General features: G+C 43.0%; 1 protein-coding gene across 1 annotated transcript in view; it reads left to right on the top strand.

Moving 5' to 3' along the window:
- Positions 1–5,695: 5,695 nt before the first annotated feature.
- Positions 5,696–20,897, top strand: part of LOC311116000 (parkin coregulated gene protein) — a gene marked incomplete at both ends in the record, with an annotated part of 236,672 nt that continues 221,470 nt past the window's right edge. The window contains one exon of the mRNA XM_084191132.1: positions 5,696–5,770. Coding sequence (XP_084047258.1) covers positions 5,696–5,770 — 75 coding nt within the window. The remainder of the gene's footprint in view (positions 5,771–20,897) is intronic.

Below are 20,897 nucleotides of genomic sequence, written 5' to 3'. Positions count from 1 at the left end.
AAGTCATCCACAGAGAGGGAGGAGGGGGGGGGGGGGGGGGGGGGGGGGGTGATTCAGCAGGGAGGAGAATGTGGCAAAGAGCTTCCTAGGGTTAGAGGCGGATGCTTGGAATTTAGAGTGGTAGAAAGTGGCCTTAGCAGCAGAAACAGATGAAGAAAATGTAGAGAGGAGGGAGTGAAAAGATGCCAGGTCTGCAGGGAGTCTAGTTTTCTTCCATTTCCGCTCAGCTGCCCGGAGCTCTGTTCTGTGAGCTCGCAATGAGTCATCAAGCCACGGAGCTGGAGGGGAGGACCGAGCCAGCCGGGAGGATAGGGGACATAGAGAGTCAAAGGATACAGAAAGGGAGGAGAGGAGGGTTGAGGAGGCAGAATCAGGAGATTGGAGGGAGAAGGATTGAGCAGAGGGAAGAGATGATAGGATGGAAGAGGAGAGAGTAGCGGGAGAGAGAGAGCGAAGGTTGCGACGGCGCATTACCATCTGTGTAGGGGCAGAGTGAGTAGTGTTGGAGGAGAGGGAGAGAGAAAAGGATACAAAGTAGTGGTCGGAGACTTGGAGGGGAGTTGCAGTGAGATTAGTAGAAGAACAGAATCTAGTAAAGATGAGGTCAAGCGTATTGCCTGCCTTGTGAGTAGGTGGGGACGGTGAGAGGGTGAGGTCAAAAGAGGAGAGGAGTGGAAAGAAGGAGGCAGAGAGAAATGAGTCAAATGTAGACGTAGGGAGGTTGAAATCCCCCAGAACTGTGAGGGGTGAGCCATCCTCAGGAAAGGAACTTATCAAGGCGTCAAGCTCATTGATGAACTCTCCAAGGGAACCTGGAGGGCGATAGATGACAAGGATATTAAGCTTAAATGGGCTAGTGACTGTGACAGCATGGAATTCAAATGAGGAGACAGACAGATGGGTCAGGGGAAAAATTGAGAATGTCCACTTAGGAGAGATGAGGATTCCTGGGACCAGGGACCACAGCGTTTAAGAAATATATTACCTTCAACTGTGTTATCTTGTGATCAAGCCATCAAAGTTTTGTGATTATTGGTGTCGTAAAAATGTTAGCTAACGGGTTAGCAATTAGCATGTTTGATATTTCAGTGGAAATACTACTATTATCAGCTTTTTGATAAGCGGTTTAGCAAAACAATATGTCCCGTATTATCGGCATACGGTCCCCAGTTATCGGCCACCTTACTATTTTGTTCAATTACAAGATATATCCGTTTAATTTTGTTGAAAAAAGAGACACCAACCTCGTATCTGAAATGTTTACTAGATAGTTGACTAGTTGGCTAGCCTTCCGGTAAAGAATTATGACTTGCCTGTCAACTTTTCATTGCGTAGCCCGGTGCGCCCTCCTGTGGACTCTTAAGAAATGGTTCTTCACTAACATATTCAGTGTTGTAACCAAATAATGTCTCATCATTTGTTTTACAGATTAATCTTATGTTTTGAGAAAGTAGATAATAATTTACATCAAATAAAACTTTAATTTCAGTTATGTGTATTGACATAAACAATGAAAACACTGTTGGAGTTTGTGTTGCAGAGATGCACTTGGAAAGTAAAGGAAGAAATACACAAGATGGGTTGAATAAATATATATATATATTATATTTTAGACATTTATTTCATATGAACACAAACAAAACAAACAATTACATCTAAACGCTCTTTCTCCTCTGCCTCTGCCCTCTCCTTCTCACCCTTCTCCTGCCACTGGCGCGTGTATTCCTCCCCGGTGAGGCATGTGGCAACCACAGGGAGTCTTCTGTATCGGTCCAGCCGATACTTCAGGACAGTAAGGATGTGCCCCAGGTCCTTCGCTATCAGCCCCCCTCTATTAGGGGGTGCTCTTCTAGAGCTAGGGCTGGGACTGGAGCAGGGGCTGAGGGTCCTCCTGTGGTCACTGGGGAGGAGGTGCTGATGGAAGGCACAGTGCTGCTGGTTCCAGGAGAGGCGGTGGTGGGACCCGGTAGGGACCGAGACGGCATTAAACGGGACCCTTCAATGGCTGAAGGGTCAAAAGGGAAGAGGCCACACTTCTTAAACCCTTCCACCACATAGCGCATGTCCTTGCATCGCTGGTACGGGTAGCGGAATACTCTGGCAAATTCTGAATTGTTTACCATGTAGGGGTGGTCAAAATGGCTAAGGTCTCCAGCTACCTTGGAGAACTCAGCCTTTAAAGGGCCAAAGTATGCCACGTCCAGCGGCTGCAGGACATGGGTGCAGTGTGGTGGAAGACAAAGAAGTATAACCCCTTCCCTTAGTGCTGCCGCGAGCACCTCCGGGTCCATGTGGCTCTTGTGCCCATCGAAGAGGAGAAGGCGCTACTTCACTGCATGCTTAACAGGTCCCCGTCAATGTAGGCACTGTTTGACCGTCCATACAAGGCTTGGGGGGGGCCTCCCAGTGTGTAGTGGCCACCGGGGAAACACTTGGGGTAGATGATAAATGGTGGGATGTCCTCCCCAGCTGCGTTGAAGCAGGCCAGCACTGTGATGTGCTCCTTGGTCCACGGAGCCTGCTGGATGTGCCCCGGGAAGCCAGCACACTGTGCCTGCTCTGGTCGCTACGAAACCCAGACTCATCGCAGTTATAGATTTTGTCTGGGTTTCTCCCTCAACCCACTCTCCTCCATGTGCTTCTCATAAGAAGTGAAGAAGGTGTCCATCGTCGGATGTGTGGCACACTCAGCTCTCCCCCTGTCCAGGGTGTCCGGCCTCCTCATGCTCAGGTTCTTGTGCCTCCTCCTGAACATTTCCCACCACCTCTTCCCCAGTGGTGGGATTGTTTCCCCTGGGTGCCGAAACCTACAATAGAATAGAATATATAATTGTCCATCCAGGATGAAAATGTTTGTTTTGGCATCACCATACACATCCACATTTACATCACACACATTGAGAACAGTCAGTCCACCAATCTACATACATAAACACATAAAACACCAAATACCTGCGTATTTTGTCTGTGTATTTCATCAGCCTCTGTCTGGTGAAGGGGAACCCATGGCTGGCGCAGTAGATACAGTACTGCAGCAGAGAATTTTCATCCTCTGGTGCAAGCAATGTGGGTGGTCCACTGCAACAACCATGGGTCACCCAGCTGCTCAGCCTGTCCGCCAGGGTCTGCCGAGGTACACCATGCACCTTGGTAGATAAGAAAAGAAAACTGTTACTAGCAGATAAAAATAGCCATCCCTGCCCCGCAGTCCTCCATGGCATGGAACATGTCCACCTCACTCCACTGCTTCCTCTTGACTTTCTCCATGCTGTGGTGTTAATACATGTAGCTAAATAACTTTGCATACTATACACATTTTAGAAAGATAACTCAATCGAATATGTATAAACATTTACATTTCAAAGCTAAGGCATTGAAAGGTGATGAAAGTTTTCACAATAACTGAAAGTGTACCCACGTTTTTTGTTTGATGTAATCTGTAATGAAAATTAGTGTCCCAATTAGTTTAATATTGATGCATACATTGTAACATTTGACTAAATACTGCCTCTATGTAGCTGTTGTAAGATGAAACATAGCCAACAGTGATAGGTGTCAAAAAGTTCATGGTTCAAAGTTCCAAATACATTTTCAAAGATTGTGCAAAACGCCTCCGTCAGAGGACTCCAATTTTGGTACGGGAAAGCTTGACAACATTCAGCTGTTTTCGTGATATGTATTATCTAACGCTTACAATTTCTTTCATTTTTGCTTACTTAGCAGTTCTATCAACATTTAGCAACTAAGCTAGCAACATTAGAAAATCCGTTAGCTATATTTCAGAGGTAAAAGGTTGGACATTAAATGATGTGTGGTCTGTCGCGCAGTCGAATTTTACAATATGCAGCGTGTTCCACAAAATGTGTACATATATAACTTTTTTGAAAACTCTTAAAAACCTAACTTAACTTACATAAATTGCACTTAAAATCGGTGGTCAGCTAGCTAGAAGGGTGTCGTTAGTCGCAAAACATACCGTTATTTTCCAGTCCATTTAAATGTTGAGCTCGAGGTGATTTAGTCCTCCAACTGCTAGAGAGTGTCCGAAGGTAGGGGGTGTCCGAAGGTAGGGGGTGTCCGATGTTGGGGGAAAATTAGCTCAATTGGAATGATTCAATAGGCTCTGACTCTCTAACCAGATATAGGTAAACAACCAGCTTTGTCAGTTTACCTGCCTGAAGGCACTTACATGGACACCTAGTTACCTACTGTAGTCCATGTGTAGCTCAGTTGGTAGAGCATGGCATTTGCAACGCCAGGGTTGTGGGTTCGATTCCCACGGGGGGGCCAGTATGAAAAAGGTATGCACTCACTAACTGTAAGTCGCTCTGGATCTGCTAAATGACTAAAATGATTTTTCACCTTTTCTGGAAAAGTGGAGAATTGAGGATTCCAACTACAGGAATGATAGCGGAATCTTGCTATGGGATAATTAACAATATGTGCATATCATTTTCAAGAAGGAATAGATTATGCTTCAATGACATACTGATTAGAAAGTGTGATAAGAACTTGTAGAAAATATACATTTTTGTTTGTCTTATATTTACATTTACATTTAAGTCATTTAGCAGACGCTCTTATACAGAGCGACATACACACACAGGTTCACAGGTTAACAGATAAACACACACACACACACAGGTTAACAGATAAACACACACACACACACACACAGGTTAACAGATAAACACACACACACACAGATTAACAGATAAACACACACACACACGTTAACAGATAACACACACACACAGGTTAACAGATAAACACACACACGGGTTAACAGATAAACACACACACACAGATAAACACACACACACAGGTTAACAGGTAAACACACACACACACAGGTTAACAGATATCAACACAAACACAGGTTAACAGATAACACACGCACAGGTTAACAGATATCAACACACGTTAGCAGATGACACACATTTACATTGTCATTTAGCAGACGCTCTTATCCTGAGTGACTTACAGTAGTGACCGTATACATTTTCATACCCCCATCCCCCATACTGGTAACCCGTGGGAATCGAACCCAACCCACAACCCTGCCGTTGCAAGCACCATGCTCTACCAACTGAGCCGCACGGGACCCACGTTAGCAGATGATACACAGGTCAGCAGAACGAACCCTCCCCCCCACATACACAGAACCAGGGAGCATACACTCCACGGTGCAGGCTGCCATACAGGATGAAACTGATGAGGTCACTGAAGTCCTGGGGGTGAAAGGTGCTGCTGCACACTGACTGACTTGATCTCTGTTGAAAAAACAGTCAGTTACACCGTCAAAAAAAGGTCTGGCTCCATGTATGTTACAGTAGGGTGGTAAAAGTATTATTGTGTATAATACAATTCAGTGCAGTAGCCAACAGTACAGTGTTGATGGTTATATCAACATGTTTTTCAGAATAGACCATCAGAAGTAGGCATAACATCTGCACATATAGCTTTTTCTGGCTACAGCAGGAAGGAGGAGCGCGCACAGCGTGGCGTTTCCATGGCAACATGGAAATACCATGCATAGCAACAGAACGTGTCTTCAAAGTAAACCTTTAAAACTCTAACAGAGGCAGAAGTGTAGCTAATGTTGCTTAGTGAAAACGTCAAACTTAGTTAAATGTGAGTTCAGCTAGTCCTTAAACGTGTTAGTGTTTTAGTTTGTATCATTATTGCCTTTCCCATGTGCACAAATATGAGAGCCCTGGAGCTGAAAACCGAAGGATTTACGGTGAAGTCAACAATGAAGAACTCCGTGGTAAGTTTGAGTCATCATGTTGTTGCTAGCTAAAGCTAACTTAGGATGTGTTCGTAAATTCACTATGGAGTACCAGAGTGCGCTCTGGCCGTTCGTAAATTCAGAGCGTTGTAAGATTGTCCATTTGTAAATTCGAAGCGTTCAGCGTGCACGCTCTGGCGGAGTAGGGTTGATCCGAGCGTTCTGACCTCACAACAGCAGTCACGCGCTCAAGCTCACTGTAAAGTTGGCTAGCTACTTACAGACACAAATGAGAGAACACTTCTGACCATTTTACTCTACCTAGCAGAGCTGGTTAGGATGTTTTCATGTTATCTAGCTAGAGCGTTGGTGACTGTAACTGTGCTGCTGGCAACAATTTAATCATGTTTTTTGCCGACGCTTACTGACACCCGTCATTTCAATGGGTGTTGCGCATTCGTAAATTAATCAGTTATTCTGCGCTCTGGCACACTTACTCAGACGAGAGTGCTTTGAAATCATACACAAAAATGTATGCACGCATGACTGTAAGTCGCTTTGGATAAAAGCGTCTGCTAAATGGCATATTTATTTAAAATCGGAGTAGATAGCCAATTTTGGAACGCACCCTTAGCTAGCTAGCCAGTTGTCGAAATACTCTAACTAGCTTGCAAAAATACACAATTCCAGCATGGTTTTGACTAGGTGGTATACACAGGCTATAGCTACGACCGGAAGTGACTTTTTTCGTAGCAGGTTAGGAGAAGTTATGTAGCAGGTTAGGATAATTATGTTTAGGTTAAGAAAAGGGTAAGGGTTAGCTAAAATATTCTCCTAACCTGCTACGAAAAGTCACTTCCGGTCGGAGCTGCACTCCATCTAGTCACAACCTCGTGACAATGACATTTTGGCCTTTCACAATTTAACACTTAGCTAACTAGCTAGCTCACGTTTTTTGAAAATGTCAGTGTTATACTACAAAGAAGGATTAATCAGTTAGCCAGCTAACTTGATAAGCAACCAGAAATAACTATTGATGTGCTCGTTCATTAAAAAAGCTCAACTTAGCAATGTGTTTTCGTTTGTTGAATCAATTAGACCATGCCTGTTTCAAGCTTATCTTTCTCAAAAAAAATAAGTTATATCACAATATTTAGGCAAGTTAGCTGGCTAAAACGCTGCTTTGTAGTATACCCTCCCATCAGGTCACCAAGCTGGTAAATGGTATGCCCAGCTGGGAACTCAGAAATCTCTGACTTCCGACTTCAGTGCGTTCAAGATAACTGTTAACTCGGAAGAAAAGGAGCTCTGACTGGGAAAAATCGTTTTGAGCGGTCATCCAAGTCGGAAACTCTGAGTTCCCAGTTCTCTTGAAAGCACCATTGACCTCACGTCAGATACTGGGCACGTCCCTCTGCCCAGGCGTTGCTGACTCATGCCAGATCTTACAATGCCTCTATAGATATTTTACGTATCAGCTAACCACATCATACTGTATGTTATAGCAATCTGTCAGTCAATTACACTATCGGTGACACGCAACCATTGGTTGATGCATGCAACGTCTGAGCATGGGAACGCGACCGCTCACACACCTGCTGCATGAAGCCTTCCCAAAGCACTTGCTCAGGTAGGCACGCGCACAGTTAGGGGTCTAGTTTGGTGCTCGAGCACCTGCCCTTTGGTTTGGTGACATTTTATGTAGCTAACAAATTACTTTTTATAATATTTTTAGTTTTCTAATTTCTCTCTCCCTCCAATGTTTTTTTTCCCTCGGGAGTTGAGACCTCTCATTGTTTGGATTTGAAAATCCAACTGTCGTAATTGGTTTTGACTAGGTGGTATACAGCTACAACCGGAAGTGACTTTTTCGTAGCAGGTTAGGAGAATTAGGTTAAGGTTAGGAAAAGGGTTAGGGTTAGTTAAAATGCTCTCCTAACCTGCTACGAAAAGTAACTTCCGGTCGTAGCTGTACTCCATCTAGTCACAACTGTTGTAATGGAAGGGGACAGCGGTGGCTGTGCTTGTGGGTGTTTGAATAAGAAAGACACAGAGGAGAGCTAACCAGTAAAAGCACAGCCCCTTTCATTATAGACTCATTGTGCTGACAACATCAAAGAGGCATTCCACTCTGAAGTCAGGAGGACAGACTAGCTACTACCTACTAGGCTTATCAAAATGCCTCCCATGCCATCATAAAAAATCCACTAAAGTGGTGCCAAAAGTTCAGCTTTGTGATTGCATTGTGCTTTGTTCTGTACTGTCATGCATAGTCTTATAGACACATTACCCCACGCTCTCTGCCATCAGGTAACAGTTGGTAGGATGAATGGGATAATGGAATGAGGGGGCAACCAGTCACTGGCTTCCTGAAATTACTCTCCCTCTCTCTAGTCCTCTGCCATTACGTGGGCTTATGTTTGGCAGGAACAGAGACATGCTACAGTAGCAAAATAAATGCATATATTTTAGTAGGGGATTATTCAGCAGCCTGGAAATTGACCCTCAAAGGAGTAAGAGGAAGAATGAAAGGAAGATAAAAGGAGAAAAGGCACTGGCTAGACATTTTCTGTCTATCATTCAGATTCATTCAATTTGAAAGAGTTTTCTCTTTCAAAGAGCGAAAAGGATTTTGCCTTTTTGTTAATATTATTGCCTGGTGTGTGCTTTTTTTCTGAAATGTCTTCAGCTAGTGCAAAAAATGCAGGTAAGCATCATTGACATCCTCACAACTACCCTTTCAGACTCTCTCTTATAAATAAAAAATAAATAATAAATAATATGTACAGTGGGGGAAAAAAGTATTTAGTCAGCCACCAATTGTGCAAGTTCTCCCACTTAAAAAGATGAGAGAGGCCTGTAATTTTCATCATAGGTACACGTCAACTATGACAGACAAATTGAGGAAAATAAATCCAGAAAATCACATTGTAGGATTTTTTATGAATTTATTTGCAAATTATGGTGGAAAATAAGTATTTGGTCACCTACAAACAAGCAAGATTTCTGGCTCTCACAGACCTGTAACTTCTTCTTTAAGAGGCTCCTCTGTCCTCCACTCGTTACCTGTATTAATGGCACCTGTTTGAACTTGTTATCAGTATAAAAGACACCTGTCCACAACCTCAAACAGTCACACTCCAAACTCCACTATGGCCAAGACCAAAGAGCTGTCAAAGGACACCAGAAACAAAATTGTAGACCTGCACCAGGCTGGGAAGACTGAATCTGCAATAGGTAAGCAGCTTGGTTTGAAGAAATCAACTGTGGGAGCAATTATTAGGAAATGGAAGACATACAAGACCACTGATAATCTCCCTCGATCTGGGGCTCCACGCAAGATCTCACCCCGTGGGGTCAAAATGATCACAAGAACGGTGAGCAAAAATCCCAGAACCACACGGGGGGACCTAGTGAATGACCTGCAGAGAGCTGGGACCAAAGTAACAAAGCCTACCATCCGTAACACACTACGTCGCCAGGGACTCAAATCCTGCAGTGCCAGACGTGTCCCCCTGCTTAAGCCAGTACATGTCCAGGCCCGTCTGAAGTTTGCTAGCGTGCATTTGGATGATCCAGAAGAGGATTGGGAGAATGTCATATGGTCAAATGAAACCAAAATAGAACTTTTTGTTAAAAACTCAACTCGTCGTGTTTGGAGGACAAAGAATGCTGAGTTGCATCCAAAGAACACCATACCTACTGTGAAGCATGGGGGTGGAAACATCATGCTTTGGGGCTGTTTTTCTGCAAAGGGACCAGGACGACTGATCCGTGTAAAGGAAAGAATGAATGGGGCCATGTATCGTGAGATTTTGAGTGAAAGCCTCCTTCCATCAGCAAGGGCATTGAAGATGAAACGTGGCTGGGTCTTTCAACATGACAATGATCCCAAACACACCGCCCGGGCAACGAAGGAGTGGCTTCGTAAGAAGCATTTCAAGGTCCTGGAGTGGCCTAGCCAGTCTCCAGATCTCAACCCCATAGAAAATCTTTGGAGGGAGTTGAAAGTCCGTGTTGCCCAGCGACAGCCCCAAATCATCACTGCTCTAGAGGAGATCTGCATGGAGGAATGGGCCAAAATACCAGCAACAGTGTGTGAAAACCTTGTGAAGACTTACAGAAAACGTTTGACCTGTGTCATTGCCAACAAAGGGTATACAACAAAGTATTGAGAAACTTTTGTTATTGACCAAATACTTATTTTCCACCATAATTTGCAAATAAATTCATTAAAAATCCTACAATGTGATTTTCTGGAGAAAAAAAATCTCATTTTGTCTGTCATAGTTGACGTGTACCTATGATGAAAATTACAGGCCTCTCTCATCTTTTTAAGTGGGAGAACTTGCACAATTGGTGGCTGACTAAATACTTTTTTCCCCACTGTATGTATCCAGCCTGTCTGTCAGTGTGCACCTTGCTCTCCATCTCTAAACTACTGAATGAGTAATTTCCAAAGACAGTCTGGCTCCCCCAGACCACTCCTGTCCATATGGGGCAAATTAAGATGGATCAGTACTAGAATGTAATAAATAGGTCCTATTGATAGGTCAAGTAAACCCATCTTCAGAGCCAGGAAGTAAGTTATAGTGGGACATTTAGACAAACAGCCCTCTCAGTGTTTTGTGAAAAAACTGCCCAATTGAAAAGGCTAGGCCTTAGCTCTAAGATGTAACAGTAGGCTACATGCTTTATACCAGTACACTGTTAGAGTTGCTTTTGGCATACTGTATCTTTTGGCATTCTGCATATTTTGGCATACTGCATCTATGCCTAGGCTATTTACTGCACTACAGTATGTGGGCCTATGTAGGCCTAGTATCTATGCCACATGCTGCTGAGGGGAGGACGGCTCATAATAATGGCTGAAATGGAGTCTGGGTGCTCCCCAAAGAATGTAAGAGGGGCGCTGCGCCACCTTGTGTACTTGCTGCACTACTATGTAAATAAAATAAATACAAATTATATATTTTTAGGATGCAGGACAGGGGGAGGGGGGCAGTGAGCCCCTTTTGGACTCAGAGATTTGTACGTTTTTGAACACCTTTAACTAACTGCCATTATCTGTGTGGTGCCTGGCTTAAATGATAACAAATAAAATAAAAATAATAAAACACTTTTTTTCATACATAGTGGTGCAGACAATCCATAAGGTGGCTCAGCTCCCATCTTACATTATTCTGAGAGAACCCTGATTTATTTTATTCCGTTCCAGCCATTACTATGAGCCCGTCCTCCCCAATGAAGTTGCCACCGGCCGCCTGTTATCTATACACATAGCCTAGTTCTCTGGCTTGAGTTGAGGAAATTATGAAGAGATGGGGGAAGTTTACGTTTCAATATGCTAATGTGCCTGTCATACTAACTCAATGTCATGGGCCCACAAAACGCTATTGCGTCACCTCCGCAGCCAGCAACCATGCATCAAACAGCTTCCCGTTGTTTGTGATCACAAACAACGGGAAGCTTAATTGTCCTCTTATGTAGAAACCCACACTGAATAGGCTGCTTCTTCCGCTATTTCTCCACAGCCTGTACATTGCGCTCGCAAGCTCATTAAAATATGAATACTACTGTATTTAAACATGTCTATTCTACTCCACTGCCTCAAAACTTATGCCGCTTCAGTTTGATCACTCCGAAGTTGCTCAACCCTTTGTTGACAGTTTCTTTCTTTCCAAATGAAGGTGGGATGGTGACAGGTAGCCTATTAGGAAGCTGATTTGTACATACAGTTGAAGTCAGAAGTTTGCATACACCTTAGCCAAATACATTTAAACTCAGTTTTTCACAATTCCTGACATTTAATCCTAGTAAAAATTCCCTGTCTTAGGTCAGTTAGGATCATCACTTTATTTTAAGAATGTGAAATGTCAGAATAATAGTAGAGAATGATTTATTCCAGGTTTTATTTATTTCATCACATTCCCAGTGGGTCAGAAGTTTACATACACTCAATTAGTATTTGGTAGCATTGCCTTTCAATTGTTTAATTTGGGTCAAACGTTTCGGGTAGCCTTCCACAAGCTTCCCACAATAAGTTTGGTGAATTTTGGCCCATTCCTCCTGACAGAGCTGGTGTAATTGAGTCAGGTTTGTAGGCCTCCTCGCTTGCACATGCTTTTTCAGTTCTGCCCACACATTTTCTATAGGATTGAGGTCAGGGCTTTGTGATGGCCACTCCAATACCTTGACTTTGTTGTCCTTAAGCCATTTTGCCACAACTTTGGAAGTATGCTTGGGTTCATTGTCCATTTGGAAGACCCATTTGCAACCAAGCTTTAACTTCCTGACTGATGTCTTGAGATGTTGCCATCTATTTTGTGAAGTGCATCAGTCCCTCCTGCAGCAAAGCACCCCCACAGCATGATGCTGCCACCCCCGTGCTTCACGGTTGGGATGGTGTTCTTCGGCTTGCCATCCACCTCCTTTTTCCTCCAAACATAATGCTGGTCATTATGGCCACAGTGGCTTCTTCTTGCTGAGCGGCCTTTCAGGTTGTCAATATAGGACTTGTTTTACTGTAGATATAGATACTTTTGTACCTGTTTCCTCCAGCATCTTCACAAGGTCCTTTGCTGTTGTTCTGGGATTGATTTGCACTTTTCGCACCAAAGTACGTTCACCTCTAGGAGACAGAACGCGTCTCCTTCCTGAGCGGTATGATGGCTGCGTGGTTCCATGGTGTTTATACTTGCGTACTATTGTTTGTACAGATGAACGTGGTACCTTCAGGTGTTTGGAAATTGCTTTCAAGGATTAACCAGACTTGTGGAGGTCTACAATTTTCTTTCTGAGGTCTTGGCTGATTTTTCTTTTGATTTTCCCATGATGTCAAGCAAAGAGGCACTGAGTTTGAAGGTAGGCTTTGAAATACATACACAGGTACACCTCCAGTTGACTCAAATGATGTCAATTAGCCTATCAGAAGCTTCTAAAGCCAAGACATCATTTTCTGGAATTTTCCAAGCTGTTTAAAGGCACAGTCAACTTAGTGTATGTAAACTTCTGATCCACTGGAATTGTGATACAGTGAATTATAAGTGAAATAATCTGTCTGTAAACAACTTTGCCGGTCTTGACACCTTAATACTGCCATAAATTAGAGATAGGAGAATCTATCTCTGGCATCCTAGTATGGTGAAAGGAATGTCCTTTGTTTCAGAGACTTTTGCCACCCAAAACTTCAACATCCAACAATGAACATTGGGACAATATATTTCAACATCCAAACGTTGGGAATGATGAGAAATGGAATGTGGAAAATGTCTATTTTGTGATAAAAAATTGTATAAAGGCGTTATAAGGAAAACATTGTGACTTGAAGAGCTTTTACACTGTGGATATCAGGCTTACATCCTTTACCTTGGGTAGAAAATATCAAGGAGGAAGACAATGTGTTCATGAAGATAGGAATGTGATTTTAGCTTTCTAACAAAATCATAGTGATAGTAATACTTTTGCCTCGTAACTGGCCACGCCCGAGGGAGCTCAGAGAGCGTGTCTGTATGACGGAAACCCCCCTCTTTACCAGAGTGCATAAAAGACTGAGATAAGAATTATCAGATCAGACTAGACGGACTTCAAGCTGCAGCTTTTGTCCACATTGGTCCCGACCCTGAAAATCAACACGAGTTGAAGACGACAAAGTTGCCTCAACTAACAATCAATGTTACGGCTGAGTAGCTGTTCTAAGTACTGTATCTAAGAAGGTGAATTTAAGTGGGACCATCCTGTTACTCTCTTCAAACCATTGTCTACTACACTGCTCTCATCACCCCACAGGGGATCATCGACACGGCTGATTAGCCGTCCTCAGAAGACCACTTCCAGAACGAGTGAAAGTAAACAGACTACTAAGAAGAAGGACATTGTGACCTCTTGTGGACAATCTGAGCCTTACATCTGAGCCTTACATCTAAAAGGCCATCTGAAAAGAGACGGCCCAATCGACCCTTCCCTCGAAGGCCTGGGTCCAACAGAGACGACAAAGACAAACACGTAAATACATGCATTACTTCTTACCAAACGGGCGGCAGTTCTGGCAAAGTATTAGGATTACTATGAGCTTAGGTCCATGTGTATCCAAGTGTTTTTCTCTCTCTCTCTCTCTCTCTCTCTCTCTTTAACTCGGCATCTTTTGTAACAAGTGTCATATTGTGTTAGTCCGCTAGGGACCCGTTTTCATTGTATTACGTTTCTAATCCCTACCTATACCGTGTATGTGTTTGTATCTTGTGTTATCATTTTTAATTAGTTAGTAAATAAATGTGTGTGGTACAGAATGATCAGTAAGACCCGGGTTTGTGCAGACTTAAAGAGCCTACGACTTTCAGAATGAGACTGATATGAGGTAAATTATTAATAAATTACTGTTAAATGATATAAGAGATATCTAGATATCTTTAGAGTTAATTTGGGAAACGGTAACTCGTTAAACAACTTCTCCCGTGGTGCCCCAAATTCCTAATGAGTTAATTGTTACATGATTAATTTAATCTAGTAACAATTAAACATAGTAGGTAATTATTAGATAAATAATAGTCATCACAATAATGAAAGGCATGTCACGACATGTTACTCTAGGCTGTTTTTTACATTCCCCTTAGCACTTGCTTTTTAATAAAAAAGAGAAACCAAGTTTGTTACTGCTACAACAAAGCGTGTCACTCAGTGAAGGCAGCAGCTGGGGTTCTTTGTCCTATTGTTTCAGTAGACTGAAGGCTGCAGCTGGAGATCTTTGTCCTATTGCTTCAGTAGACTGAAGGCTGCAGCTGGAGCTCTTTGTCCTATCGCTTCAGTAGACTGAAGGCTGCAGCTGGAGCTCTTTGTCCTATCGCTTCAGTAGACTGAAGGCTGCAGCTGGAGATCTTTGTCCTATTGCTTCAGTAGACAATGACTGGTATTCAGATACTCTTCCATCCTTCATCTGCCTGGAAGTTATTCTCAAACCACTGTTTTAAGAGACAAGGCATGCTCTTCATTACTACGATTCCTTAATAGGCTAGATGGAATAAATGTAGCTAGGCAGGTGGCTTGTAAGAAGTCATTTTTCAGTTTCCTTTCAGGAGTTGGTGGTATAGTGATCCACTTTTCCCTTGTAGATGGTATGGCCATTGCACACAATCAAGTAAGTGTGTTGTGGGTTGATCAGCATTGTTTACATTGACGTGTCAGCATTGTTTACATTAACGTGTCAGCACTTACAATCTTTTCTCGGGTGCATCCGACTTTCCTATCTTGCATAGCTTGATAAACTTTGGTTTCTTCCCATTGGAGCCAAAAGGTTACTTGTAGCGATTGCCTCATAATATGTACGCAGCACTTAAGCAAATTAAACGATAAACAGCGTGCGGTACTTTAGTTATGATGACAACAGCAAATCCTGGGAGTTGGCCCACTGCCCCTCTGTCAAGTTGCCCGCTCCGCTGAAGTGCGGATGAGAGCCATCATTGACTTCCTCCTCTCGCTGAAGGTCATAAACAAATTCCCCATCAAGCACTTTCAGGAAGAGGCCAATTTCAGCTCCGTACAGAATACCGCCTAGACCTTAGCCTAAATCCTGGAGAATAACTATTACTACTACATTTTTGGGAGGGTTGGCTGGTATGTTGCTACTGCTCTTTTCCCTGTTGGTCACTGACATATTGCTCCACCAGAGAGAGCAGTGATTTGTCGATAATGGCAAAGCCATTTGGAGCCTTAAAGGGAATGGGCTTGAAGCATAGGCTTATTATGCAGTAAAGTATTTGTGGCCATAGAAACTGAATCAATACCCGGGCCTTGCACTGTTCCTTTTCTCCGTGATTCATCCTTGCGCTTAAAGAAAAAGCCAATTTGTATTCTGGTTGCAGGTCATCATCGCCTTCTGTGTGAGAAAGAGAAAAAGCTGTTATGTTCAGTGTAAGAGTCTTATTCGGGACTCAGTGTTAGAGTCTTATTCATGACAAAAGATACCATGGATTTGGAGGGAGAACAAAAACACCCACCCGTATTTCTGTTTTGGCCTATATGGGTGGTCATGATTACGTTTCTGATATTCTTTCTTTGTAGCCTAGCCTAACTCTTCAATCCAGTGGCTTGTTGAGAACAAGAGAAACACACACACACACACACACACACACACACACACACACACACACACACACACACACACACACACACACACACACACACGTAAGCAGATAAACACGCCTCAAAAGAGGAAGGCCCCTCATAGCATATTTCACCTGAGAGATCAAATCGATACCTGAGCCCTGTATTCACCTGAGAGATCAAATCGATACCTGAGCCCTGTATTTACAATTACATTTCACCTGAGAGATCAAATTTACACTGTAGTTGTGGTTAAAAATATGTGTGCCTATATTGATCAATCACTGGGGCTGGAGGGCCTTGACCGGACACTGGGTGACTCAAAATTGTTATGGCTTGCATATTTTCTCTGACGTTTCGCTTCATATTGGCCTCCTTTTTAAATTTGAAAGAGCAACATTAAACCATTAATTCGTTATGACAATAGGCTAGACCATCTAGATCAGGGGTGTCAAACGTTTGGCCCGCAGGCCGCATTCGGTCTTCACCGAGTTCCGGAGGGCCGCACTGAAAATGTGTTATATTTTCTAGCCGTCAATTTTTTTTTTCTCAAACCACCCCACGGGCCGGATTGGATGGGCTTGTATGTTTAACACCCCTGATCTATACGCGCACACAATCCCTTTTAGGCCTCCATGATTTCATGGCTGTATTTATTCTCAGTGCTTTGTAGCTCAATTGCACATTAAATGAGCATTTAAAGATTAATAGATAGCTTGGCTTCTGAAGTATGTGATTGCTGACATAGAAATAGAATGAATAGAACAGGCTTGGAACCTCTAAACCTGGCAATTTGACTGGTAAACTCATGGGTACACTCACAATGGCTGCCTGGTATTGTGATGCAATAAATTCCATGGTATTTTGGAATGATCTATCAACTGATGCTGGATTGCCATAGTAATGCAGAATGTTCATTCAAATAATGCTAACTGATGTGGTTCATGCAATGGAATGTAAACTCAGCAAATAAAGAAGCGTCCCTTTTTCAGGACCTTGTCTTTCAAAGAGAATTCATAAAAATCCAAATAACTTCACAGATCTTCATTGTAAAGGGTTTAAACACTGTTTCCCATGCTTGTTCAATGAACCATAAACAATTAATGAACATGCACCTGTGGAACAGTCGTTAAGACACTAACAGCTTACAGACAGTAGGCAATTAAGATCACAGTTATGAAAACTTAGTACACTAAAGTAGCCTTTCTACTGACTCTGAAAAACACCAAAAGAAAGATGCCCAGGGTCCCTGCTCATCTGCGTGAACGTGCCTTAGGCATGCTGCAAGGACACATGAGGACTGCAGATGTGGTCAGGGCAATAAATTGCAATGTCCGTACTGTGAGACGCCTAAGACAGCGCTACAGGGAGACAGGACGGACAGCTGATCGTCATCGCAGTGGCAGACCACATGTAACAACACCTGCACAGGATCGATACATACGAACATCACACCTGTGGGACAGGTACAGGATGGCAACAACAACTGCCCGAGTTACAGCAGGAATGCACAATCCCTCCATCAATGCTCAGACTGTCCACAATAGGCTGAGAGAGGCTGGACTGAGGGCTTGTAGGCCTGTTGTAAGGCAGGTCCTCACCAGACATCACCAGCAACAACGTTGCCTATGGGCACAAACCCACCGTCGCTGGACCAGACAGGACTGGCAAAAAGTGCTCGTCACTGACGAGTCGCGTTTTTTTGTCTCAGCAGGGGTGATGGTCGGATTCGCGTTTATCGTCGAAGGAATGAGCGTTACACCGAGGCCTGTACTCTGGAGCGGGATCGATTTGGAGGTGGAGGGTTCGTCATGTTCTGGGGCGGTGTGTCACAGCATCATCGGACTGAGCTTGTTGTCATTGCAGGCAATCTCAACGCTGTGCGTTACAGGGAAGACATCCTCCTCCCTCATGTGGTACCCTTCCTGCAGGCTCATCCTGACATGACCCTCCAGCATGACAATGCCACCAGCCATACTGCTCGTTCTGTGAGTGATTTCCTGCAAGACAGGAATGTCAGTGTTCTGCCATGGCCAGCGAAGAGCCCGGATCTCAATCCCATTCAGCACGTCTGGGACCTGTTGGATCGGAGGGTGAGGGCTAGGGCCATTCCCCCCAGAAATGTCCGGGAACTTGCAGGTGCCTTGTTGGAAGAGTGGGGTAACATCTCACAGCAAGAACTGGCAAATCTGGTGCAGTCCATGAGGAGGAGATGCACTGCAGTACTTAATGCAGCTGGTGGCCACACCAGATACTGACCTCCTCCCCGTTTGTTCAGGGACACATTATTCAATTTATGTTAGTGACATGTCTGTGGAACTTGTTCAGTGTATGTCTCAGTTGTTGAATCTTGTTATGTTATTACAAATATTTACACATGTTAAGTTTGCTGAAAATAAATGCAGTTGACAGTGAGAGGAGTTAATTTTTTGTACTGTCAGTTGAGTTGACTCAACAAATCACAGCACAGATTGAAGGGTACACTTCCTGATTATGCTTCCTGGGAATGGTACACTCAAAATGGCTGCCAGTTCGCCCATTATCCCATAATTGACTTGAATGGAGACGCCCTTTCTATTCATTCTATTTCTATGAATGCTGAAACCACTGTGACCTTTTTCTCCTTTGCAGCTGCAGCCGCCAGTGGAAAATGCTTGCCAAAGCCATTTACCTTATAAGGGACTATAGTCATGCCTATGTGTTTTTTTGAAGCTTCAGTTTGCAATTATGATGGCCCCCGTTTATTATTCTCCTTGAAGACCTGCTTGCATTTTATTAGATGGCTTTAATAGACATTTATTGCCGCTGCAAAACACAATTTCTTCTCAGAAGTTAATTATCTCATACGGAAATACAGAGGACATATATAAACACTAACTGGTCGACAAAGCCAGGTGGAGACTGTAGGCCTATCACTTTCACAGAATGTCCCTCCATTCCAAGAACCACTCTCCAATAACAATGAGCGTGCAGTTAAAAATATTAAATAATGTGAATAGACTTGTTGTAATATATTATTTCCTCTCTTCCCATAGTGGTGTCCTTGTGGCTAAGTAGTATGATGAGTCAGGTTGCCTGAATTGAGTTGTCCTTGTAAGCTAAATACTCTGCTAATAATAGTCTTCACTGCAATTAGCCTAGTTTATTCACCAATTAAATCAGGGAGTTGATGATACGTGTGTTCAATATCCTACTGTGATTGATCCTCTTTTGACATTATTGACCAATATGTCCAACACTAAAAAAATATTGATATGTTGTTATCAATAAACGTCACAGTAAGGTGAGAGACCCCCTGCTCCGCTAAAACCATTGACAACTGTGTGCCGTTTTCAAGGGATTGTCAAATAAATATTTGGTTGTAATATGATCACTTCTTGAAGAGTAGTCCGAACTACTAATTTCCGATTATGCCATGGAAAACAATTGCACACATTTAGCTCTGTCATCAGAGTTATACAGCAAATAACTGCATGATTTTCATGATCAGTAAACATCATTTGATCATGCATTTTCAGATATGTGCTAGCTAAGCAAACAAAGTGTGTAATTTATCTTGCTTCATCAGAGATTACGCTTTTGGAGAGAGTTTGATAAAACTCGTCCTGGTAAAGATGTCTGACTACTGTCATCACCAGATGGCAAGAGAATCTAACAATATTTGTAGATAAGTATCTAGTTTATCCCCTGAAAGTTGACGTGATCTGTCATTAGCTAGCTAGCCAATTTGACGTGGTCCATCATGAGTAGCCTATCATATGTCTGTCAGCAGCATTTGTGATTAAACATTCTTAAAAACAATGTTGAAAAGGGGATATGTTACCTAAATACATAATTATAGAATATTGAAAAGCAATCGTTGTTTTACAGCTTTGTTGATTCCTTTTGTGTTTCACAAGGGAAACATAGCTCTATCCTTCATTTGTATTGTTTCGTGATTTGATTTCACTTGGCAAGAATAGCAGGTGACATGCGCCCCAAGATCAAACAGAAATTGTAAGAGGCAGAAATCATATTGTCATAACTCGTGTCATTTAATTTTAATTTTACTGGCATTGGAGCGCTGATACAGATGTAGGGTCATAATTTGAGCCAGTCCACTACAGCAGGAAAATGATCCTGCAGCAACAGGACATTTTAATGTTTATGTGGACATTTTTGTACGGGTTGATACATTTGTCGTTAGGGGAAATCAAGTCTGACATTTTAAAGTGGAAATTACAAACTTTAGAAGCCTTTTTAAACCTCGAATACACTACAAGTTTGCATTTCCTCAGCAAGAAAAGAGTGATCAAATAAAGATCCTACATCTGTATATTTGTAATATACCTGAAAGCCTCCATTAGCTTGCATGAGCTCCACTACAATTCCACAGAGGAGTCTGCTCTTAACTGCCTGCCTGACATCCAGCTGAGTCAAAGTTAAAGGTATGCTTGAGGCAACTGAAAGCACAGAAGGCAGGGAAACAGACATACTGTATGTACTCAGGCACTATCAAGAAGATCCCTGTCACATCTACTCTGCTTCAACCACCAACTCATTACTCTCACTGTCGGGGAACATCAAACAAATTCCACTAACGAGAGTTTGATCAGTGCACAGCAGGAGGACGGACAACCCTCTCACTCACGACACCTGTCCTCACTTTCAAGACGGAGAAGAACAAAGTGAACGGAGGGAGAGACGGTGGGAAAGCAATATAACCTTTGGCCTCATCCCCAGAACACACTTGGGCTTGCCTGCCCAACGCTGGTTGCCTTTTTGAAGGCCCTCTTCCTTTGATTTCAGTTTATAGTCTAACAGTTTAATACTGTGACAGAGGCTCAACATTCCAATTCTCATTCGGACACCATTGCTTGGCAATTTCTAGTGTAAATTTGTTGGACTTTTTGGCCTCCTTTTGTAATCGTCTGCTGATATGTCGGCCTACTATGTCAGAAAGTGTGACAGCCAGGGTAATTTGTCGTTGCACTTATTAGGCCAAGATTGTTTTATGGTGGCACAACAGCTAGAGAAGTAGAGGAAAAGAAGTGCAGGTTTTGCCTCGATACCAGTTCTGAACTCTAGG

Source organism: Coregonus lavaretus, assembly GCF_964263955.1.
Source record: "Coregonus lavaretus genome assembly, contig: HAP1_SCAFFOLD_381, whole genome shotgun sequence".
Taxonomy (NCBI): Eukaryota; Metazoa; Chordata; class Actinopteri; order Salmoniformes; family Salmonidae; genus Coregonus; species Coregonus lavaretus.
The sequence above is the reverse complement of the archived record's forward strand: the minus strand, read 5'-3'. Positions and strand labels throughout refer to the sequence as shown.